General features: G+C 35.7%; 7 protein-coding genes across 7 annotated transcripts in view; 6 read left to right on the top strand and 1 right to left on the bottom strand.

Moving 5' to 3' along the window:
* The window catches only part of LOC131155176 (fasciclin-like arabinogalactan protein 21), a 32,519-nt gene extending 22,002 nt beyond the window's left edge, over positions 1–10,517 (top strand). Inside the window, exon 2 of the transcript XR_009136764.1 lies at positions 10,484–10,517. The gene's annotated coding sequence lies outside the window, so the exon portion shown is untranslated. The remainder of the gene's footprint in view (positions 1–10,483) is intronic.
* Positions 3,394–3,924, top strand: LOC131155183 (auxin-induced protein 15A-like). Its single transcript, XM_058108134.1, has one exon. It carries the CDS (start codon positions 3,422–3,424, stop codon positions 3,707–3,709), a length of 288 nt encoding a protein of 95 aa, XP_057964117.1. The 5' UTR covers positions 3,394–3,421; the 3' UTR covers positions 3,710–3,924.
* Positions 4,211–25,662, bottom strand: part of LOC131155175 (uncharacterized) — a 58,340-nt gene continuing 36,888 nt past the window's right edge. Inside the window, exon 18 of the transcript XR_009136758.1 lies at positions 4,211–4,372. The gene's annotated coding sequence lies outside the window, so the exon portion shown is untranslated. The remainder of the gene's footprint in view (positions 4,373–25,662) is intronic.
* On the top strand, positions 7,009–7,530 carry LOC131155178 (auxin-responsive protein SAUR21-like). Its single transcript, XM_058108130.1, has one exon. The coding sequence runs from the start codon at positions 7,035–7,037 to the stop codon at positions 7,320–7,322; it is 288 nt and encodes a 95-aa protein (XP_057964113.1). The 5' UTR covers positions 7,009–7,034; the 3' UTR covers positions 7,323–7,530.
* LOC131155177 (auxin-induced protein 15A-like) lies at positions 13,184–13,743 on the top strand. Its single transcript, XM_058108129.1, has one exon. The coding sequence runs from the start codon at positions 13,237–13,239 to the stop codon at positions 13,522–13,524; it is 288 nt and encodes a 95-aa protein (XP_057964112.1). The 5' UTR covers positions 13,184–13,236; the 3' UTR covers positions 13,525–13,743.
* LOC131155180 (auxin-induced protein 15A-like) lies at positions 15,950–16,263 on the top strand. Its single transcript, XM_058108132.1, has one exon. The coding sequence runs from the start codon at positions 15,976–15,978 to the stop codon at positions 16,261–16,263; it is 288 nt and encodes a 95-aa protein (XP_057964115.1). The 5' UTR covers positions 15,950–15,975.
* LOC131155179 (auxin-induced protein 15A-like) lies at positions 21,011–21,572 on the top strand. Its single transcript, XM_058108131.1, has one exon. It carries the CDS (start codon positions 21,063–21,065, stop codon positions 21,348–21,350), a length of 288 nt encoding a protein of 95 aa, XP_057964114.1. The 5' UTR covers positions 21,011–21,062; the 3' UTR covers positions 21,351–21,572.

Here is a 25,662-nt window from a genome sequence, read left to right on the forward strand (position 1 = left end):
CATTGGGTATAGGCCCTATTTATTTGATCAAATATTCAAATTATTCAAAATTTTAGAGCATATGTGGTGTTTAGGCTCTATGGCACAACATGCATCAAAATCAAATCACCCGACTATTTTTCAATTCTAAGCATGCTACCCATTCTTTGTTCATCACCTGTTTGGACTGAGTCTTTTTTATGACTGGATACTGACTGCATACAATAAAAGAGTGCAGCCATGGGGAATCGTAGATGACATGGAGGCACTTCATTAAGCTCCTCTTGTTCATTAAACTTCAGGATGAACCATAATTTAGGATTTCACCTTTATGGCAATTATTCAGGCATCAATGAACATCTAAACCACCACTTTTTGTCCTCAAGGATTCTAAAATTGAAATCCTGTACAAATGGATTTGTTCCATGCTTCAATTCAACTGAGCATTCTTTATAGGCTTAGGGGAGAAAATAGAGCATAGAGGTCTATATTCTGAAAGTTTTAATGCATTAAATCTAGAAAGATTCACTATTTAATGCTCACAGTTCATGCCAGCTCACTAAAAGGTAAGAAAAAAGGCTGTAAGCTGTGGCCCTATGAAAATATTTGCACCAAAACTGGTAGGGCATGGTCTTTAAACAGATATACAGCCTTTTCAATCACTCAAATTTCAGGATGATTATGAGCTAGATGGCAGAACCATGTGATCCCTCATGAGCTTGTATCTCTTATTTGACTCCACATAGATCTTTATTTATCGTTCTCTCCATTTTCCTGAGAATTTCCAACATACCCTTCATGTATATTTCTGTGTGTGTGTGTGTGTGTGTGTGTGTGTGTAATATAAGTTTTAGTAACAACATTTATTGCCATTAAAGGATTCCAATAAAAGTTCAAAAACCTGGCTATTTTATATAATGTACTTTCCATTCTTTTGAACTTTTAGAGTCTGTTCGAATCAAAGATTTTATTTGGGGAAAGGAAAGAAAAATGAGGAAACTCATTTTCACTCATGTTTTTCTTCTCTATTAAATATTATCAAAAATCAAAATTTATTTTAATATGACTAAAAATTAATAAAAACTAAATATGAATGATGTGTAAAACCAAAATTTTGTTCATAGATTTTATATATCTTTTTTTCTTTCTCACTTTCCTTGATTACCCAATATAAAAATGTGGATTCGTTGATACTTTCTTTCCTTTCCCTAATATTATCCGAGTTCCAAACAGAGCTTTAGTAGTGACAAAAAAATAAAATAAAAGAAAATAACGTCCATTGAAGATTTATTGATTAATGAAAACTTATAGTGTCTTTTTAGTTTTACCTTTTAGTTATAAAATACCAAAAAAACCTATTATAAAGAAACAAAATAAAATAAGCAGCAACTTAAGTTTAATATATATATATATATATATATATATATATATATATGGAGGCAATTTTCTGACTTATGCTGAAAAAAGAATTTGGTTTTTATCATCCACTGTGAGGCCTCACAATCCCATACAAAGTGGAAGACTTAATTGATCTGACTCAAAGACTGAATTGCTTATGAGCAAAGATGGAGAGAATAACTTGTAAAAATAGCTAGCATGGAGCATTTCAATCTTTAGCTACTCTAAACAAAAATCTAATCTCTCCAATGATCAGAATTGTGTTGAATCTTGTGAAGCCCTTGCAAATTTATTTTTTTTCCTGTACAGAAAATATGGGGTCAAATGTTCTTACCTCTAATGATCAGCATAAGTGCATGTTTCCTTATTGTAAGTAATCGGATTGAAAGATGAATACGCTACGACAATCTGGCACCCAAGATCCATTACATGCTCCAACTTGTAGCTTAAAGAAGAATATCAGTTATTCTAATGTTTAGACTTAGAGTATCTGTAACACAATAGCCACTACAGGAAAAAAAAAAATAGAGGGAAGAAGAATCCGTCAAATGGTCATGCGTTTTTCATATCTAAGCTTGCGAAATACGATTGGTACACCATCTTGCAGTGAGAGAACTTATGACTCCATTTTAGTCTGGTAAACAGATGCATTTCCTGTAGTTCCTTCAGACAATAAATTTTTTAGATCTTTTCATGCCCTAGCTGTAACTATGGATCACTGTTCCATGTTTGCCACAATTCTGATGTCTGAGTGCTGATGCACATTGCAGAGTAATATGACTTGCAAGTAGTATTATTCAATATAACTCCATTATTTTCCATTATGTATTCAGAAAATTTTGAGAGGTTTATATTAGAAAAGTTTAAACCGACAATGTAGTACTGTACTTTTGATTGATAACGATGCGTTGAAAGACAGAATCATGCGATTCCTCGTGAATTGGTACCTCTTATTTGACTCAAACTTCATCTCTATTCCTCGCTCTCCCCATTTCTCCGAGAATTTCCAAGATATGATTCATGTATATACTACACACACATTTAAGGGTTTGCAGAAGCTCACTTGTCCTTATCTAAGAAATTTGTTGCTATAAAAATTTTGAATATCCTTGTCTCATAATTTATTCCAAGCTCCTAAGCACATTACTTCCAAAATGTTACTTTGAAAATTCAAAAATTTCAAAAATATCATTTAAAATCAGAAGAGTTGAGGGGCCAACACAAGTCTTTTCAGAAAATAATAATAATAATAATTCATTACATGAATTATCCTTTCTCCGACTCTGCACTAAAAGCCATATCCTTTAAAAAACAACCCGCCATTGATGACACTACAGGTCTTGCTATTTAAAGTGAAAAGGCTTTAGACTTCAAACAGTACATCGTTTGACATCCATTATAATCATTATAATTCCATGCCGAAATCATGTAGTATTCAAGCTTGTGAGCCATAGTCTTGATGACAGATTGGAATGATCATGAGGATAACATCCATCAAGAGAAGGGTCAAAATGAAGAACTCTGTTTTCCACATCAAAGGTGACAAGGATTTGGTAATTTTGGTCATGCTAGTCTAGGCACTAGAGTACTGCATTAATGCAGGACGATATCATGTGCTAGGTTTGGTTTGTGCTTCCATTCAATCAGTCATTGCTTCAAACTCCAGCCCAAGCTTATAACAATTGTCATCAACTCCTCACTTGAACATCCCAAGAAACATACCCACATGATCTAATAACCTATTGCTCCTCTACTCATTACCAACAAAAACAGTAGACCCTAGAATCTATTTGTTGTGCTTAGTCGGTAGACAGATGATCATAAAGACTGATACAGTGCAATAAGAAAACTATCAAATTATTATTTTCAGTCATTTGAGGAAGCATGACCATGTGATCTGGTGTGGTTTTGTCTTTCTACTGACCCCCATTGTGGCTCACTCCATTTTGAGAGAATTCACTAGATAGCATTTTCTGTATTATATATACCTATTCAAAGCTCATCATAGTTCACATTTCACAGAGAAAATACAGTTCACAGCATCATGGGTGTCCGTTTCCACGGAATTGTTCCTGCCAAGCAGATTCTGCAGGGAGTTCTTCCTCGTCCACGTATTACAGATGTACCCAAAGGCCACTTTGTTGTTTATGTTGGAGAAATATGCAAGAAGCGGTTTGTAGTTCCAATATCTTATTTGAAGCATCCTTCATTCTATAATTTGTTGAGTCAAGCTGAAGAAGAGTTTGGGTTTGATCATCCTATGGGAGGTCTCACAATCCCATGCAACATAGAAGACTTCATTGATCTCACTAATGGCTTGAATTGCTCATGAACAAAGATCAAGAGAAGAAATTGTGAAAATAGCTAGCATGAGTACTGTAAATATGTGACATCACCTAACCAAAAACCAATCCCCCCAATTTTGAAGCAAGGGAGTTGGATTGAATCTTGTAAAGCCCTTGTAAACTTCTTTTTATTTATTTATTTTTCTGTAAAGCATAGAGGAAGTTTTAATCTTAATCAAACATCTTGTGTGTTTTTTTTTTCCTCTTATTGACATTTTCTTGGGTGAGCATTGGGTTTAGGCTCTATTTGTTTGATCAAAATTAACCAATTATTCAAAATTTTAGAGCATACGTGGTGTTTAGGCTCTATGGCACAACATGCATCAAAATCAAATCACTAGACTATTTTTCAATTCTAAGCATGCTACCCATTCTTTGTTCACCTGTTTGGACTGACAGTCTTTTTTATGACTGGATATTGACTGCATACAATAAGGAGTGCAGCCACGGGGAACCATAGATGACATGGGATCACTTCATTAGGTTCCTCTTGTTCATTAAACTTCAGGATAATCTATAATTTTGGATTTCACCTTTATGGCAGCTTTTCAGACTTCAATAATTTTGTCCTTGAGGATTCTAAAATTGGAATCCCTTAAAAGTGGTTTTGTTCCATACTTCAGTTCAATTCAATTCCGCCTTCTTCGTAACTGTATGAAAAAAAAAAAGTAAGCATTGAGGTCTACATTCAGAAAGTTCTAATGTATAAAAGCTAGAAAGAGTCACTATTTAATGCTAACAGCTCATGCCAGGCTTGCCAGCTTACCAAAAGGAAAGAAAAAAAGGCTACAAGCTATGGTCCTACGAAAATATTTGCACCAAACCTGGTAGGGCATGGTGCTCAAACAGATATAAGGCAAAACCATGTGATCCCTCATGAGCTAGTATCTCTTATTTGACCCCACCCACATCTCTCTTATCATTCTCTCTTTATTTTCCTTAGAATTTCCATGATACCCTTCATGTATATTTATCCTCTCTATGTGTGTGTGTGTGTGTATTAAAAAATGACTAGTCTGCAGCCAAAATAATTTACTTGTTCATAAAAAGACAAGTTTGATTTTTCTCTTCCTTAATATGCCTATTCTTTAGTTAAGAAAAATTTTTAAAATGACATAATATTGGTCCACCGCCCTGCAGTAGCAGAACTTTTGAGTCCATTTTTAGTTTGTATAAGGATGTGCATAGCAATGGGAGAACATATGCAATTCATGTAGTTCCTGTTGAAAATTCCACTTGTGAGTTTGTCCCACATTGAAAAATATGAGTGGATGATGGGAGCTTATATACATGGTTGGGCCCAAGACCCAATAGGCATAAGTTTTTGGGTCAAGTTGGTGCTCACCCATGTGTATCAAGCCCACCCATGGACTGCTCCGATGCTAACAAGTGGTATCAGAGCCGACGGTTCGTAACTCTGGGTGAGCGACATCGTAAAAGTCGAGACGTAAAGCTAATTCTCCTGACGTGCTAACAGTTGGAGGAACAAGTGTGTGACCGAGACCAATAAGGATCATCTAGGCCTAGGATGGAACCGAATAGGATCAAGACGTGGGAAGTAGGATTGGTTCAGAGGCACGTGGAATGCAATCTGAGACACGTAAGGCGCCAGTGGTAAGGCCCACTTGAGCAACTGTTGGGGAATTGGGCTTACTCCCATAAGGGAGATAGTTTTCGCTCAAGGGGGAGCAATTGAAACTCAGAACTGAGGGAGAGATTGTTGAAAATTCCACTTGTGAGTTTGTCCCACATTGGAAAATTTGAGTGAATGATGGGTGCTTATATACATGGTTGACCCAATACCCAATAGGCTTAAGCTTTTGGGTTAAGTTGGTGCTCACCCATGTGTAGCAAGCCCACCCACAGTTCCTTGGGACATTACAAATTACAATTTTTCAGGTCCTCTGCTGTGATAATGTATAAATGCTTTTGCATGTTTACCAGAATTCTGACTATTGTGCTGATGCACATTGCAAAGTAGTCTAACATGCAGTAATATTGTTCAATTTAACTCCATTATATTCTGTTATGTCACGGAAAAGCTAGAGAGGTTTATATTAGAAAAGTTTAAACCAAATCTGTAACAACAAGAACAGTAATAATGATAATAATACCACTATTCATTGTCCACATGACATGTATCTCACCAAGAGCAAATAAGAAAGTACTAAGCATCTCCTTGGCCCAAGTGATCAGCTAGTATCGTACTTGTGGTTGATGATCCCTCATGGAATGGCACCCCTTATTTGACCTAAACCACATCACTCTTCCCCACTCTCTCCGTCTCTCTGAGAATGTCCAAGATATCCTTCACGTATATACTACCCTCATATGAAGAGTTTGCAGAAATTTACTTGCTCTTCATATATGTATTAGTATAATTTTCTCTCATAATAAGCATATTACTTCTAAATATTTTACTTTGAAAATTTCAAACATCTCATTTACTTGGTCCAGCAGAGTTGAGGGTCTAACCAACAGCAATTTCAAAAAAAAAAAATAATTCATTACATAAGTTATCCTCTTAAATCCTACTCTGTACTACAACCCATATCCTTTTAATGACACTGCAAGTCATACTATTTAAAGTGAAATGGTTCTAGGTTCCAAATGATATATCTTTTGAATTCCATGCCGAAATTGTATTTAGCTTGAAAATTGTAGTCATGATGACAGATTACCATGATCATGAGCTTACGGTCCATCAAGAGAATGGGTCAAATATAGAGAATTCTTTTTTCCACATCAAAGGTCACAAGTATATGGTAATTCTGGTCATGTTAGTCTAGGCACGGGAGTACTGCATTAATGCAGGACAATATCATGTGCTGGTTTGGTTTGTACTTCCATTCAATCTGTCATTTCTTCAAACTCAGGCCCTAGCTTATACTAATTGTCATCAACCCCTTACTTGGACATCTCAAGATACATATCCACATGAGCTAATAACCTATTGTTCCCTAACTCACTAGCTTCCCAAAACAAGTAGTCCCTACAACCTATTTGTTGTGCTAAGTTGGTAGACTTTGATGATTAATTACAACTGATGCACCGTCATATGAAAACTACCAAATTCATATTTTCAGCCATTTGAAGAAGCAGAACCATGTGATCTGTCGTGGTTTGTCTTTCTACTAACCTCACTTTGGCATTCATTCCATTTCGTGGGAAGTGGCTAGATAGCATTTGTTCTATTATATATACCTATTCAAACTTCCGTTGTCCAGTGCGAGAGCTCATCTTAGTTTACATTCTCAGAGACACTTCTCACCGTAACTTCAGAAGAAAAAAAAAAATACACTTCAAAACGTCATGGGTGTCCATTTTCCCAGAATTGTTCCTGCCAAGCATATTCTGCAGCGAGTTCTTTCTACTCAGCGTGTTGCAGACGTACCCAAAGGCCACTTTGTCGTTTATGTAGGAGAATTGTGCAAGAAGCGGTTTGTGGTTCCAATATCTTATTTGAAGCATCCTTCATTCCAGAATTTGTTGAGTCAAGCTGAAGAAGAGTTTGGGTTTGATCATCCTGTGGGAGGTCTCACAATCCCATGTGACGTAGAGGACTTCATTAATCTCACTGATAGCTTGAATTGCTCATGAGCAAAGATCAAGAGAAGAAACTTGTGAAAATAGGCATAGAGTACTTTAACCATGTGACATCACATAACCAAAACACCAATCACTCCAATTTTGAAGTAAGGGAGTTGGGTTGAATCTTGTGAATCCCTTGTAAACTTCCTTTATTTATTGATTTCTTTTTCTGTAAAGAATAGTGGAAGTATTAATCTTAATCAAAATGTTGTGTGCATGTTGTCCTCTTATCGACATTGTTTCTTGGGTGGCCATATAAGAAAAGAACACAGTTCCTTGGTGCAATTATTAATGTGATCTCACATTAAAGCAACCAAATGTAATTATCTGGTCTATTGGTATTATTTGTCTGATCAAAATTATTCAATTAGTCAAAAGTTTAGAGCATATGTAGTGCTTAGTCCTTTTTCTGACTGGATATTGACTGCATTCAGTAAGGAGGGCAGCCACAGGGAATCATAGATGACATGTGGACTCTTCATTAGGCACCTCTTGTTCATTAAACTTCAGGATAAACTATAAATTTGGATTTCACCTTTATGACAGTTGTTCAGACTTCAGTGAACATCCAAACCACCAGTATTTGTCCTTGAGGATTCTAAAATTGGAATCCATTACAAGTGGCTTTGTTCCATACTTCAGTTCAATTCAATTCAGCATTCTTCATACTTGTAGGGAAAAATATTAGCATAGAGGTCTACATTCTGAAATTTTAATGCATAGAAGCTAGAAAGAGTCACTATTTAATGCTAACAGCTCATGCCAGCTTACCAGAAGGAAAGAAAAGAAAAAGGCTACAAGCTGCGGTCCTATGAAAACATTTGCACCAAACGTGGTAGGGCATGGTGTTCAAATAGATATGAGGCAGAACCATGTGATCCCTCATGAGCCAGTATGTCTTATTTGACCCCACCCAGGTCTATCTGTATCATTCTCTCTCCATTTCCCTTTCCATGATAGCCTTCACGTATATTTATCCATGTATGTATATATTCAAATATTAATGGTCTGCAGGCAAAAATAAAAAGACAAATTTTTTAAAAAAAATTATGGTTATTCTTCAGTTAAAAAAAAATTTAAAAACAACATGATGTCAAGTGAACCATTATCCATGAAAATCACATGAACTAAAACCACTGCCGAGCTTTAAGTCCCACTAAGGAAGGCCAGCTTCACAAATCATTTTTTGACAATTTGCACTATTTTGGACAATATCCTCTTAAGAATATAGGGAAAAATCGCAAGCACAGCATCTAACAACTAAATAAACATTAGTTTTACCTTTACTAGTGTTTTTAGAACTTTTGGTAGCAATATTTGTTGCCATTAAAGGTTTCCATTAAATGTTTACATAACACATCGCTGTACATAATGTTTTACATTCCGTTCTTTCGAACTTTTAGCAGTGACAAAATACAGCCAGTAGAAGTCTTCTCAATTAACGAAAACTTATAAAATAGTGTCTTTTTAGTTGTACCTTCTACTTACAAAAAACCATAATAAGTATGCAATGAATTTAGTTTTATCTTTAGATTGTCTGTGGTTCCAATTTCTCATTTGAATCATCTTCCATTTCAGAATTTGTTGACTCATGCTGAAAAAGAGTTTGGTTTCTACCATCCAAAGGGAGGTCTAACAAACCCATGCAAAGTGAAAGACTTCATTGATTTTTCTCAGACTCAATTGCTTGTGAGCAAAGATGGCGAGAAAAACTTGCGAAAATAGCTAGCCTATAGCATTTCAAATCTTTCACAACACTAAACTAAAATCTAATCTCTCCAATTATCAGAATTAGGTTGGATCTTGTGTAGCCCTTGTAAACTTTTATATTTCTGTACAAAAAATATGGAGTCAAATCTTTCTCATGTTAATCAAGCAACTTCAGTTTTTTCTTTTCTGTCCTCTAATGAGTTTGTTCCCCCCTGGTGGCCTTGTATTGTAAGTGCACTCTGCCTTATTTTAACTGTTTGGATTGAAAGATGAGTAAGCTGTGATGTCCTAGAGGCTAGAACCCAAGAGCAGTTACAAGCTCCATTTGGGTAGCATTTGATTAATGAAGATAATTCAGCTCTAAGGTTTATAGTATTTGTAGTGCAACAGCCCCTACAGAAGAAGGGTCCATCAAATGGTCATGAATTTTTCGAATCCAAGCCGGAAACTAATGCTTGGTGCACCATCTTGCAGTGACAGAATTTTTTAGTCCATTTTTAGTCTGTATAATGTTGTTCATAGCAATGAGGACTGGATAAAACAGATGCAATTAATGTAGTTCCTTGGGACAAAACAAATTTAAAAGTTTTCATGTCCCCTTCTTGTGACAATGGATAACTGCTTTGTGTGTTTACCACAATTCTGACTATCGTACTGATGCACAGAAAAGCTAGAAAGGTTTACAGTAGAAAAGTTTGAACTAAAACCATAACGACTAGAACAGTAATAACAATAATAATATTACCATTCATTGCACAGATGGCAGATGGCACGCCATCTTTCCAAGAGGAAATAAAAAAGTACTAAGCATCCCCCTAGTCAAAGTGATCTACTAGTACGATAAACACGCAAAGCAATAATGTGTTGCATCAAGAAAACAAGCAGCATGTTCAGAGAACCACTCCCAGGATCCCTGGTGCAATCAATAAAAAGAAACCCAGTAGAAATAGTCAAGTTAATCAACCACAGGCATTAGTTTGGTAGAATGACATTGAAGGAGGCTTGACTTGGGAGTTGAATTGAATTTTGGGTTTGGCTGCCGTTCACAGCAGTGTAAAGGTGCAATTTACAATACTGTAGCACAAGAAAACATATGTTGATGGTCTGATAACTGGAAATATTTCCAAGTCCAAGGTTGGCTCAAAGTAAATTTAGAAGATGACTTAATTTAAAGGAGTGAGTGAATGGCTTAAATTCAGAATCTAAAGGCTGCATCCATCAGTCACTCAAATTTGTTTCTGAGGATGAAATTTTTTTCTGGGAGTTTTTCTGGGAAACTTTGGGATTGGAATCATTAGTACCATGCCACTTCATATACGTAACAGTGCGAGTTCATTTGGAGAAAATTATTTATGTTGACTTCAGTTCATATGCATGAATTTTCCCTCCAACACATCATTTGTGGTTTTTCATTTCTGAAAGGTCTCCATATACGAAATTTGAATCATTCATGTTGACAGGTGGGATAAGCAGAGAGGATGGTAGATGTATGGGAAAACATTGCAAAGAAACAAGTGGCTATGCCAAAGATGGTGGTAGAAGCTTGTGGCTGTAAAATGTTTGGCTTCTTCCTACTTCCTCTGTTTTCATTCAAGTACACTAGTTGGGATTATGAAATATTCATGATACAGTCGACTTCATGTTTTTAGAAATCCAATTGAAGATTCTTTGCTGTTTGATTTCTTGATGCAACTCCCACTTGATGATTGAGGGATGAGTTTCACCATTCAACTGACTCCAAATTTCGGAAAGATAAATGTGTTGTAGCCTGTAGGCAGAACCATGTGATCATGAAATGGTACCCCTTATTTCACTCAAACCACATCTCTCTTCCTCACTCTCTCCGTTTCTCTGAGAATTTTTACCAAGATATCCTTTATGTATATACTACCCACATATGAAGGGTTTGCAGAAATTCACTTGCCCTTCATCTAAGAATTTTTCATGAGTATCCTTTCTCTCATAATATGCATATTACTTTTAATTATGTTACTTTGAAAATTTCAAATATCTCATTTACTTGGTCCAGTGGAGTTCAGGGGCTAACCAACAGCCATTTAGAAAAAAATAAATAATTCATTACATAAGTCATCCTTTTCAATCCTACTCTGTACTACAACCCATATCCTTTAAAACACAAGACACCTTTAATGACACTGCAAGTCATACTATTCAAAGTGAAATAGTTCTAGACTCCAAATGGTATATCATTTGAATTCCATGCTGAAATTATACAGCATTCAGCTTGAAGTTGTAGTCATGATGACAGATTAGCATGATCATGAGCATACTGTCCATCAAGAGAATGGTCAATATGGGGAACTCTTTTTCCCACATCAAAGGTGACAAGTACTGTACTTTTGATCGATAATGATGCATTCAAAGACAGAATCATGAGATTCCTCGTGAAATGGTACCACTTATTTGACACAAACTTCATCTCTCTTCCTCGCTGTCCCCATTTCACCGAGAATTTCCTAGATATGATTCATTTATATACTACACACACATTAAGGGTTTGCAGAAGCTCACTTGTTCTTTATCTAAGAAATTTTTTGCTATAAAAATTTTGAATATCCTTTTGTCTCATAATTTATTCCAAGCTCCTAAGCACATTACTTCCAAAATGTTATTTTAAAAATTCAAAAATTTCAAAAATATCATTTAGAATCAGAAGAGTTGAAAGGCCAACACAAGTCTTTTCAGAAAATAATAATAATAATAATTCATTACATGAGTTATCCTTTCTCCGACTCTGCACTAAAACCCATATCCTTTAAAAAAACAACCCCTTTAATGACACTACAGGTCTTGCTATTTAAAGTGAAAAGGTTTTAGATTTCAAACGGTACATCATTTGACATCCATTGTTATCGTTATAATTCCAAGCCGAAATCATGTAGTATTCAGCTTGAGAGTCATAGTCTTGATGACAGATTGGCATGATCATGAGGATAACATCCATCAAGAGAAAAGTCAAAATGAAGAACTCTATTTTCCACATCAAAGATGACAAGGATTTGGTAATTTTGGTCATGCTAGTCTAGGCACTAGAGTACTGCATTAATGCAGGACAATATCATGTGCTAAATTTGGTTTGTGCTTCCATTCAATCAGTCATTGCTGCAAACTGTAAAATGAAATAGAGAAAATGCTGCAGAATAGAAAACACTTCAACGCACGTTACAATGTCGTTTTCCTTAAAATGTTATTTGCCCCCACCTGATCAGCGCGTATTGAGTTAGCAAATACATTTCTAGGATACAATGAAATCCAGAATATAATTTGATATCAGTTTGTGTTATACACAAACGAAAAATTGATCACAAACACTCTTAGAAGAATTTGAACAAATTTCTAGAATTCTATTTCTGCGGAAAACAAAACCCAGAATTGAAGAAGATATAATTTGTGAAAACCTTATGAAAGAAAGAGAAGGAGAGAATGATTGAATATTTCTGTAGGATTCTTGGAGTTAATTTTGCCTTTAAATAGACTGAATTATGCCTATTTCCAACAGTTACATCTATTCAAATTTAAAATCTGACCGTTAGATTATTTACACGGTTCAGATTGCACCGTCCTAGGGTGTACTAGAGTACACACTAACACTATCTCTAAACCAACTTTAAGAGAATATTCCACCTTATCATTTATTAATGACTTCCTTTTTCACTTTTTCCAATGTGGAACAAAACCACATAGCATTGAATGCTCTCATAAATGCTTTAGAAAATATAGAAACAGAAAACTTTGAAAATCCATAAAATTGATTATTTTAGAAAATATTTCAACACAAACAACAGCCCGAACTTATAATAATTGTCATCAAGTCCTCACTTGAACATCCCAAGAAACATATCCACATGATCTAATAACCTATTGCTCCCCTACTCATTACCAACAAAAACAAGTAGACCCTACAATCTATTTGTTGCGCTGAGTTGGTTGACTGATGATCATAAAGACTGATACACTGCACTAACAAAAACTATCAAATTATTATTTTCAGTCATTTGAGGAAGCATGACCATGTGATCTGGTGTGGTTTTGTCTTTCTACTAAATCCCCGTTGTGGCTCACTCCATTTTGAGAGAATTCACTAGATAGCATTTGCTGTACTATATATACCTATTCAAAGCTCATCACAGTTCACATTTCACAGAGATACTTCTCACTGTTACTTCACAGAGAAAATACAGTTCACAGTATCATGGGTGTCCGTTTTCCCGGAATTGTTCCAGCCAAGCAGATTCTGCAGCGAGTTCTTCCTAGTCCACGTATTAAAGATGTACCCAAAGGCCACTTTGTTGTTTATGTTGGAGAAATATGCAAGAAGCGGTTTGTAGTTCCAATATCTTATTTGAAGCATCCTTCATTCCATAATTTGTTGAGTCAAGCTGAAGAAGAGTTTGGGTTTGATCATCCTATGGGAGGTCTCACAATCCCATGCAACGTAGAAGACTTCATTGATCTCACTCATGGCTTGAATAGCTCATGAGCAAAGATCAAGAGAAGAAATTATGAAAATAGCTAGCACGAGTACTGTAACTATGTGACATCACCTAACCAAAAACGAATCCCCCCAATTTTGAAGGGAGTTGGATTGAATCTTGTGAAGCCCTTGTAAACTTCTTTTTATTTGTTATTTATTTTTCTGTAAAGCATAGAGGAAGTTTTAATCTTCATCAAACATCTTGTGTGCCTTTTTTTCCTCTCATTGACATTTTCTTGGGTGAGCATTGGGTTTAGGCCCTATTTGTTTGATCAAAATTATTCAGTTATTCAAAATTTTAGAGCATATGTGGTGTTTAGGCTCTATCGCACAACATGCATCAAAATCAAATCACCAGACTATTTTTCAATTTTAAGTATACTACCCATTCTTTGTTCATCACCTGTTTGGACTGAGTCTTTTTTATGACTGGATATTGACTACATACAATAAGGAGTGCAGCCATGGGGAATCATAGATGACATGGGGGCGCTTCATTAGGCTCTTGTTCATTAAAATTCAGGATAATCTACAATTTTGGATTTCACCTTTATGGCAGTTGTTCAGACTTCAATAATTTTGTCCTTGAGGATTCTAAAATTGGAACCCCTTAAAAGTGGTTTTGTTCCATACTTCAGTTCAATTCAATTCAGCCTTCTTCAGAATCGCAGGGAAAAAAAAAAAGTAAGCATAGAGGTCTACATTCTGAAAGTTTTAATGCATAAAAGCTAGAAAGAGTCACTATTTAATTCTAACAGCTCATGCCAGGCTTGCCAGCTTACCAAAAGGAAAGAAAAAAAAGGCTACAAGCTGTGATCCTATGAAAATATTTGCACCAAACCGGGTAGGACATGGTGTTCAAACAGATATAAGACAAAACCATGTGATCCCTTATGAGCTAGTATCTCTGCAGTGACAGAACTTTTGAGTCCATTTTTAGTCTGTATAAGGATGTGAATAGCAATGGGAGAACATATGCAATTCAGGTAGTTCCTCGGGACATTACAAATTAGAATTTTTCATGTCCTCTGCTGTGATAATGTATAAATGCTTTGCATGTTTATCAGAATTCTGATTATTGTGCTGATGCACATTGCGAAGTAGTCTGACATGCAGTAATATTGTTCAATTTAACTCCATTATATTCCGTTATGTCACGGAAAAGCTAGAGAGGTTTACATTAGAAAAGTTTAAACCAAATCTGTAACAACAAGAACAGTAATAATGATAATAATATCACCATTCATTGTCCACATGAGATGTATCTCACCAAGAACAAATAAGAAAGTACTAAGCATCTCCCTGGTCCAAGTAATCAGCTAGAGTATCGTACTTGTGGTTGATGATTCCTCATGGAATGGCACCCCTTATTTGACTCAAACCACATCACTCTCCCTCACTCTCTCCATCTCTCTGAGAATGTCCAAGACATCCTTCACGTATACACTACCCACATATGAAGAGTTTGCAGAAATTTACTTGCTCTTCATGTAAGAATTTTTTTCTATTAGTATCATTTTCTCTCATAATAAGCATATTACTTCTAAATATTTTACTTTGAAAATTTCAAACGTCTCATTTACTTGGTCCAGCAGAGTTGAGGGTCTAACCATCAGCAATTTCAAAAAAAAAAAATAATTCATAAGTTATCCTTTTCAATCCTACTCTGTACTACAACCCATATCCTTTAAAACACAAGCCTCCTTTAATGACACTGCAAGTCATACTATGTAAAGTGAAATGGTTCTCGATTCCAAATGATACATCTTTTGAATTCCATGCCGAAATCATCTTTAGCTTGAATATCATAGTCACGATGACAGATTAGCATGATCATGAGCTTACTGTCCATCAAGAGAATGGTCAATATAGAGAATTCTTTTTTCCACATCAAAGGTCACAAGTGTATGGTAATTCTGGTCATGTTAGTCTAGGCACTGGAGTACTGCATTAATGCAGGACAATATCATGTGCTGGTTTGGTTTGTGCTTCCATTCAATCTGTCATTTCTTCAAACTCAGGCCCTAGCTTATACTAATTGTCATCAACCCCTTACTTGGACATCTCAAGATACATATCCACATGAGCTAATAACCTATTGTTCCCTAACTCACTAGCTTCCCAAAACAAGTAGTCCCTACAACCTATTTGTTGTGCTAAGTTGGTAGGCTTTGATGATTAATTACAACTGATGCACCGCCATATGAAAACTACCAAATTCATATTTTCAGCCATTTGAAGAAGCAGAACCATGTGATCTGTCGTGGTTTGTCTTTCTACTAACCTCACTTTGGCATTCATTCCATTTCGTGGGAAGTGGCTAGATAGCATTTGTTCTATTATATATACCTATTCAAACTTCGGCTGTCCAGTGCGTGAGCTCATCTTAGTTTACATTCTCAGAGACACTTCTCACCGTAACTTCAGAAGAAAAAAAAAAATACACTTCAAAACGTCATGGGTGTCCATTTTCCCAGAATTGTTCCTGCCAAGCATATTCTGCAGCGAGTTCTTTCTACTCAGCGTGTTGCAGACGTACCCAAAGGCCACTTTGTCGTTTATGTAGGAGAATTGTGCAAGAAGCGGTTTGTGGTTCCAATATCTTATTTGAAGCATCCTTCATTCCAGAATTTGTTGAGTCAAGCTGAAGAAGAGTTTGGGTTTGATCATCCTATGGGAGGTCTCACAATCCCATGTGACGTAGAGGACTTCATTGATCTCACTGATAGCTTGAATTGCTCATGAGCAAAGATCAAGAGAAGAAACTTATGAAAATAGGCAGAGTACTTTAACCATGTGACATCACATAACCAAAACACCAATCACTCCAATTTTGAAGTAAGGGAGTTGGGTTGAATCTTGTGAATCCCTTGTAAACTTCTTTTATTCATTGATTTACTTTTCTGTAAAGAATAGTGGAAGTATTAATCTTAATCCAAATCTTGTGTGCATATTGTCCTCTTATTGACATTGTTTCTTGGCAGCCATGTAAGAAAAGAACACAGTTCCTTGGTGCAATTATTAATGTGTTCTCACATTAAAGCAACCAAATGTAATTATCTGGTCTATTGGTATTATTTGTCTGAACAAAATTATTCAATTAGTCAAAAGTTTAGAGCATATGTAGTGCTTAGTCCTTTTTCTGACTGGATATTGACTGCATTCAGTAAGGAGGGCAGCCACAGGGAATCATAGATGACATGTGGACTCTTCATTAGGCACCTCTTGTTCATTAAACTTCAGGATAAACTATAAATTTGGATTTCACCTTTATGACAGTTGTTCAGACTTCAGTGAACATCCAAACCACCAGTATTTGTCCTTGAGGATTCTAAAATTGGAATCCATTACAAGTGGCTTTGTTCCATACTTCAGTTCAATTCAATTCAGCATTCTTCATACTTGTAGGGAAAAATATTAGCATAGAGGTCTACATTCTGAAATTTTAATGCATAGAAGCTAGAAAGAGTCACTATTTAATGCTAACAGCTCATGCCAGCTTACCAGAAGGAAAGAAAAGAAAAAGGCTACAAGCTGCGGTCCTATGAAAACATTTGCACCAAACGTGGTAGGGCATGGTGTTCAAATAGATATGAGGCAGAACCATGTGATCCCTCATGAGCCAGTATGTCTTATTTGACCCCACCCAGGTCTATCTGTATCATTCTCTCTCCATTTCCCTTTCCATGATAACCTTCACGTATATTTATCCATGTATGTATATATTCAAATATTAATGGTCTGCAGGCAAAAATAAAAAGACAAATTTTTTTAAAAAAATTATGGTTATTCTTCAGTTAAAAAAAAATTTAAAAACAACATGATGTCAAGTGAACCATTATCCATGAAAATCACATGAGCTAAAACCACTGCCGAGCTTTAAGTCCCACTAAGGAAGGCCAGCTTCACAAATCATTTTTTGACAATTTGCACTATTTTGGACAATATCCTCTTAAGAATATAGGGAAAAATCGCAAGCACAGCATCTAACAACTAAATAAACATTAGTTTTACCTTTACTAGTGTTTTTAGAACTTTTGGTAGCAATATTTATTGCCATTAAAGGACTCCATTAAATGTTTACATACCACATCGTTGTATATAATGTTTTACTTTCCGTTCTTTCAAACTTTTAGCAGTGACAAAAAACAGCCAGTAAAAGTCTTCTCAATTAATGATAACTTATAAAATAGCGCCTTTTTAGTTGTACCTTCTACTTACAAAAAATCCTAACAAGTAAGCAGTGAATTTAGTTTTATCTTTAGAATGTCTCTGGTTCCAATTCCTTATTTGAATCATCTTCCATTTTAGAATTTGATGACTCATGCTGAAAAAGAGTTTGGTTTCTACCATCCAAAGGGAGGTCTCACAAACCCATGCAAAGTGAAAGGCTTTATTGCTTTTACTCATAGACTCAATTAAAAAAATTAAAAAAATTAAAAAAATAATAATAGTAATATTATTATTACCATTCATGTTTACCACAATTCTGACTATCGTGCTGATGCACAGAAATGCTAGAAAGGTTTACAGTAGAAAAGTTTAAACCAAAACCATAACAACTAGAACAGTAATAACAATAATAATATTACCATTCATTGCCCAGATGGCACACCATCTTTCCAAGAGGAAATAAAAAGTACTAAGCATCCCCCTAGTCAAAGTGATCAACTAGTACGGTAAACACGCAAAGCAATAATGTGTTGCATCAAGAAAACAAAAGGCATGTTCAGAGAACCACTCCCAGGATCCCTGGTGCAATCAAACCCAGTAGAAATAGTCAAGTAAATCAACCACAGGCATTAGTTTGGTAGAATGACATTGAAGGAGGCTTGACTTGGGAGTTGAATTGAATTTTGGGCTTGGCTGCCGTTCACAGCATTGTAAAAGTGCTGTTTACTATACTGTAGCACAAGAAAACATATGTTGATGGTCTGAATAACTGGAAATATTTCCAAGTCCAAGGTTGTCTCAAAGTAAATTTAGAAGTTGACTGAATGTAAAGGAGTGAGTGTATGGCTTAACTTCAGAATCTAAAGGCTGCATCCATCAGTCACTCATATTTGTTTCTGAAGATGAAATTTTTTTCTGGGAATTGCATAGTCAGCCTTTAAAAATTTTGTTGTATTTATTTTTAAGGAACTTTCCTAGTGTTACTTTCCAATTCTTTTTACCCTTAAAACATGGTAAGCATTGTGGAGTTTCTGGGCTCAATTGTGGTTCATTAATACCTTTACTTCTTTTTTCCCCCTTTTCTGGGAAACTTTGGGATTGGAATCATTAGCACCATGCTGCTTCATATACGTAACAGTGCGAGTTCATTTGGAGATAATTATTTATGTTGACTTCAGTTCATATGCATGAATTTTCCCTCCCAACACATTATTTGGGGTCTTTCATTTCTGAAAGGTCTCCATATATGAAACTCGAATCATTCAGGTTGACAGGCGGGATAAGCAGAGAAGATGGTAGATGTATGGGAAAACATTGCAGAAGAAACGAGTGGCTATGCCAAAGATGGTGGTAGAAGCTTGTGGCTGTAAAATGTTTGGCTTCTTCCTACTTCCTCTGTATTCATTCATGTACACTAGTTGGGATTATGAAATATTCATGATACAGTTGACTTCATGTTTTTGGAAATCCAATTGAAGATTCTTTGCTGTTTGATTTCTTGATGCAACTCCCACTTGATGATTGAGGGATGAGTTTCACCATTCAACTGACTCCAAATTTCGGAAAGCTAAATGTGTTGTAGCCTGTAGGCAGAACCATGTGATCATGAAATGGTACCCCTTATTTCACTCAAACCACATCTCTCTTCCTCACTCTCTCCGTTTCTCTGAGAATTTTTACCAAGATATCCTTTATGTGTATACTACCCACATATGAAGGGTTTGCAGTAATTCACTTGCCCTTCATCTAAGAAATTTTTTTATGAGTATCCTTTTCTCTCATGATATGAATATTACTTTTAAATATGTTACTTATAAAATTTCAAATATCTCATTCACTTGGCCCAGTGGAGTTGAGGGGCTAACCAACAGCCATTTCGAAAAAAATAAATAAGTCATTACATAAGTCATCCATTTTAATCCTACCCTGTACTAAAACCCATATCCTTTAAAACACAAGACACCTTTAATGACACTGCAAGTCATACTATTCAAAGTGAAAATAGTTCTAGACTCCAAATGGTATATCATTTGAATTCCATGCTGATATCATACAGTAGTCCGCTTGAAATTGTAGTCTTGATGACAGATTAGCATGATCATGAGCATACTGTCCATCAAGAGAATGGTCAATATGGGGAATTCTTTTTCCCACATCAAAGGTGACAAGTACTGTACTTTTGATTAATAATGATGCGTTGAAAGACAGAATCATGCGATTCCTTGTGAAATGGTACCTCTTATTTGACACAAACTTCATCTCCCTTCCTTGCTCTCCCAATTTCTCCGAGAATTTTCAAGATATGATTCATGTATATACTACACACACATTAAGGGTTTGCAGAAGCTCACTTGTTCTTTATCTAAGAAATTTTTTGCTATAAAAATTTTGAATATCCTTTTGTCTCATAATTTGTTCCAAGCTCCTAAGCACATTACTTCTAAAACTTTACTTCAAAAATTCAAAAATTTCAAAAATATCATTTATAATCAAAAGAGTTGAGGGGCCAACACAAGTCTTATCAGAAAATAATATAATAATAATAATAATAATTCATTACATGAGTTATCCTTGCTCCAACTCTGCACTAAAAGCCATATCCTTTAAAAAACAAGCCCCCTTTAATGACACTACAGGTCTTGTATTTAAAGTGAAAAGGTTTTAGACTTTAAACGGTATATCATTTGACATCAATTGTAATCATTATAATTCCAAGCCGAAATCATGTAGTATTCAGCTTGAGAGTCATAGTCTTGATGACGGATTGGCATGATCATGAGGATAACATCCATCAAGAGAAGGGTCAAAATGAAGAACTCTGCTTTCCACATCAAAGATGACAAGGATTTGGTAATTTTGGTCATGCTAGCTCTAAGCACTAGAGTACTGCATTAATGCAGGACGATATCATGTGCTAGGTTTGGTTTGTGCTTTCATTCAATATGTCATTGCTTCAAACTCCAGCCCGAACTTATAATAATTGTCATCAAGTCCTCACTTGAACATCCCAAGAAACATATCCACATGATCTAATAACCTATTGCTCCCCTACTCATTACCAACAAAAACAAGTAGACCCTACAATCTATTTGTTGCGCTGAGTTGGTTGACTGATGATCATAAAGACTGATACACTGCACTAACAAAAACTATCAAATTATTATTTTCAGTCATTTGAGGAAGCATGACCATGTGATCTGGTGTGGTTTTGTCTTTCTACTAAATCCCCGTTGTGGCTCACTCCATTTTGAGAGAATTCACTAGATAGCATTTGCTGTACTATATATACCTATTCAAAGCTCATCACAGTTCACATTTCACAGAGATACTTCTCACTGTTACTTCACAGAGAAAATACAGTTCACAGTATCATGGGTGTCCGTTTTCCCGGAATTGTTCCAGCCAAGCAGATTCTGCAGCGAGTTCTTCCTAGTCCACGTATTAAAGATGTACCCAAAGGCCACTTTGTTGTTTATGTTGGAGAAATATGCAAGAAGCGGTTTGTAGTTCCAATATCTTATTTGAAGCATCCTTCATTCCATAATTTGTTGAGTCAAGCTGAAGAAGAGTTTGGGTTTGATCATCCTATGGGAGGTCTCACAATCCCATGCAACGTAGAAGACTTCATTGATCTCACTCATGGCTTGAATAGCTCATGAGCAAAGATCAAGAGAAGAAATTATGAAAATAGCTAGCACGAGTACTGTAACTATGTGACATCAGCTAACCAACAATGAATCCCCCCAATTTTGAAGTAAGGGAGTTGGATTGAATCTTGTGAAGCCCTTGTAAACTTCTTTTTATTTATTATTTATTTTTCTGTAAAGCATAGAGGAAGTTTTAATCTTCATCAAACATCTTGTGTGCCTTTTTTTCCTCTCATTGACATTTTCTTGGGTGAGCATTGGGTTTAGGCCCTATTTGTTTGATCAAAATTATTCAGTTATTCAAAATTTTAGAGCATATGTGGTGTTTAGGCTCTATCGCACAACATGCATCAAAATCAAATCACCAGACTATTTTTCAATTTTAAGTATACTACCCATTCTTTGTTCATCACCTGTTTGGACTGAGTCTTTTTTATGACTGGATATTGACTACATACAATAAGGAGTGCAGCCATGGGGAATCGTAGATGACATGGGAGCGCTTCATTAGGCTCTTGTTCATTAAACTTCAGGATAATCGATAATTTTGGATTTTACCTTTATGGCAGTTGTTCAGACTTCAATAATTTTGTCCTTGAGGATTCTAAAATTGGAACCCCTAAAAGGTGGTTTTGTTCCATACTTCAGTTCAATTCAATTCAGCCTTCTTCAGAATCGCAGGGAAAAAAAAAAGTAAGCATAGAGGTCTACATTCTGAAAGTTTTAATGCATAAAAGCTAGAAAGAGTCACTATTTAATACTAACTGCTTATGCCAGGCTTGCCAGCTTACCAAAAGGAAAGCAAAAAAAGGCTACAGGCTGTGATCCTCTGAAAATATTTGCACCAAACCTCGTAAGACATGGTGTGCATATTTATCCTCTGTGTGTGTGTGTATTCAAATATGACTAGTCTGCAGCCAAAATAATTTACTTGTTCATAAAAAGACAAATTTATTTTATTTTATATTATATTTTAAATTTGGCTATTCTTTAGTTAAGAAAAATTTTAAAAATGACATAATGTTGGTCCACCGTCCTGCAGTGGCAGAACTTTTGAGTCCATTTTTAGTCTGTATAAGGATGTGCATAGCAATGGGAGAACATATGCAATTCATGTAGTTCCTCGGGACATTACAAATTAGAATTTTTCATGTCCTCTGCTGTGATAATGTATAAAAGCTTTGCATGTTTACCAGAATTCTGACTATTGTGCTGACGCACAATGCAAAGTAGTCTGACATGCAGTAATATTGTTCAATTTAACTCCATTAGATTCCGTTATGTCAAGGAAAAGCTAGAGAGGTTTATATTAGAAAAGTTTACACCAAATCTGTAACAACAAGAACAGTAATAATGTTTATAATATCACCATTCATTGTCCACAAGACATGTATCTCACCAAGAGCAAATAAGAAAGTACTAAGCATCTCCCTGGCCCAAGTGATCAACTAGTATCGTACTTGTGGTTGAGGATCCCTCATGGAATGGCACCCCTTATTTGACACAAACCACATCACTCTTCCTCACTCTCTCCGTCTCTCGGAGAATGTCCAAGATATCCCTCACGTATACACTACCCACATATGAAGAGTTTGCCGAAATTTACTTGCTCTTCACATAAGAAATTTTAACCAACAGCAATTTCGAAAAAAATAACAATCCTACTCTGTACTACAACCCATATCCTTCAAAACACAAGCCTCCTTTAATGACACTGCAAGCTATTTAAAGTGAATGCTTCTGGATTCCAAATGATATATCTTTTGAATTCCAGGCCGAAATCATATTTAGCTTGAATATCGTAGTCATGATGACAGATTAGCATGATAATGAGCTTACTGTCCATCAAGAGAATGGTCAATATAGAGAATTCTTTTTCCCACATCAAAGGTCACAAGTATATGGTAATTCTGGTCATGTTAGTCTAGGCACTGGAGTACCGCATTAATGCAGGACAATATCATGTGCTGGTTTGGTTTGTGCTTCCATTCAATCTGTCATTTCTTCAAACTCAGGCCCTAGCTTATACTAATTGTCATCAACCCCTTACTTGGACATCTCAAGATACATATCCACATGAGCTAATAACTTATTGTTCCCTAACTCACTAGCTTCCCAAAACAAGTAGTCCCTACAACCTATTTGTTGTGCTAAGTTGGTAGGCTTTGATGATTAATTACGACTAATGCACCGCCAAATGAAAACTACCAAATTCATATTTTCAGCTATTTGAAGAAGCAGAACCATGTGATCTGTCGTGGTTTGTCTTTCTACTAAGCTCAGCATCCACAGGGAATCATAGATGACATGGGGACACTTCATTGGGCTCCTCTTGTTCATTAAACTTCACGATAAACTATAAATTTGGATTTCACCTTTATGACAGTTGTTCTGACTTCAGTGAACATCCAAACCACCAATATTTGTCCTTGAGGATTCTAAAATTGGAATCCCTTACAAGTGGCTTTATTCCATACTTCAGTTCAATTCAATTCAGCATTCTTCATACTTGTAAGGAAAAATATTAGCATAGTGGTCTACATTCTGAAATTTTAAAGCATAAAAGCTAGAAAGAGTCACTATTTAATGCTAACAGCTCATGCCAGCTTGCCAGAAGGAAAGAAAAGAAAAGAAAAAAAGGCTAACCTGAGGTCCTATGAAAATATTTGCACCAAAACTGGTAGGGTATGGTGTTCAAATTGATATAAGGCAAAGCCATGTGATCCCTTATGAGCTAGTATGTCTTATTTGACCCCACCCAGATCTCTCTGTATCATTCTATCTCCATTTCCCTTTCCATGATACCCTTCACGTATATTTATCCATGTATGTGTATATTCAAATATTAAAAGTGAACATCTAATGATTGGGTTATGAAATATTCTTTTAAATCATTCATGTATACAGTCAGCATTCTAAATTGTGCAATCCTCAAATTTTTCATTTTTGAAAGGTCTCCATATACGAAACTCGAATCATTCATGTTGACAGGTGAGATAAGCAGAGAAGCTGGTAGATGTATGGGAAAACATTGCAGAAGAAACAAGTGGCTATGCCAAAGATGTTGGTAGAAACTTGTGGCTGTAAAATGTTTGGCTTCTTCCTACTTCCTCTGTATTCATTCATGTACACTAGTTGGGATTATGAAATATTCACGATACAGTCAATTTCATGTTTTAGAAATCCAATTGAAGATTCTTTTGCCGCTTGTTTTCTTGAAGCAATTCCCACTTGATGATTGAGGATGAGTTTCACCATTCAACTGACTCCAAATTTCAGAAAGATAAATGTGTTGTGGCCTGTAGGCAGAACCATGTGATCATGAAATGGTACCCCTTATTTGACTCAAACCACATCTCTCTTCTTCACTCTCTCCATTTCTCTGAGAATTTTTACCAAGATATCCTTTTATACTACCCACATATGAAGGGTTTGCAGAAATTCACTTGCTCTTCATCTAAGAAAATTTTTTATGAGTATCCTTCTCTCTTAATAAGCATATTAGTTCTAAATATGTTACTTTGAAATTTTCAAATATCTCATTCACTTGGTCCAGCAGAGTTGAGGGGCTAACCAACAGCCATTTTGAAAAAAACAAATAATCCATTACATAAGTCATCCTTTTCAATCATACTCTGTACTACAACCCATATCCTTTAAAACACAAGACACCTTTAATGACACTGCAAGTCATGCTATTTAAAGTGAAACAGTTCTAGACTCCAAAAGGTATATCATTTGAATTCCATGCTGAAGCCGTACAGTATTCAGCATGAAATTGTAGTCATGATGACAGATTAGCATGATCATGAGCATACTGTCCACCAAGAGAATGGTGAATATGGAGAAATCTTTTTTCCACATCAAAGGTGACAAGTATGTGGTAATTCTGGTCATGTTAGTCTAGGCGCTGGTGTACTCATTAATTCAGGACAATATCATGTGTTAGGTTTGGTTTATGCTTCCATTCAATCTGTCATCTTATTCAAGGCCCAAGCTTATACTAATTGTCATCAGCCCCATACTTGGACATCTCAAGAAACATATCCACATGAGTTAATAACCTATTGTTCCCTAACTCGATAGCCTCGCAAAACAAGTAGTCCCTACAACCTAATTGTTGTGCTAAGTTGGTAGACTTTTATGATTAATCACGACTAATGCACTGGCATACGAAAACTACCAAATTTATATTTTCATTCATTTGAGGAAGCAGAACCATGTGATCTTTCATGGTTTGTCTTTCTAATAACCCTCATTTTGGCACCCACTTCATTTTGAGGGAAGTGGCTGGCAGTATTTGCTTTATTATATATACCTATTC

The sequence above is a fragment of the Malania oleifera genome, chromosome 5, assembly GCF_029873635.1.
Source record: "Malania oleifera isolate guangnan ecotype guangnan chromosome 5, ASM2987363v1, whole genome shotgun sequence".
NCBI lineage: Eukaryota > Viridiplantae > Streptophyta > Magnoliopsida > Santalales > Ximeniaceae > Malania > Malania oleifera.

Excerpts from the sequence above, each read along its gene's own strand:
- LOC131155180 (XM_058108132.1), top strand. The coding sequence starts at position 15,976 with ATGGGTGTCCATTTTCCCAGAATTGTTCCTGCCAAGCATATTCTGCAG.
- LOC131155177 (XM_058108129.1), top strand. The coding sequence starts at position 13,237 with ATGGGTGTCCGTTTTCCCGGAATTGTTCCAGCCAAGCAGATTCTGCAG.
- LOC131155183 (XM_058108134.1), top strand. The coding sequence starts at position 3,422 with ATGGGTGTCCGTTTCCACGGAATTGTTCCTGCCAAGCAGATTCTGCAG.
- LOC131155179 (XM_058108131.1), top strand. The coding sequence starts at position 21,063 with ATGGGTGTCCGTTTTCCCGGAATTGTTCCAGCCAAGCAGATTCTGCAG.
- LOC131155178 (XM_058108130.1), top strand. The coding sequence starts at position 7,035 with ATGGGTGTCCATTTTCCCAGAATTGTTCCTGCCAAGCATATTCTGCAG.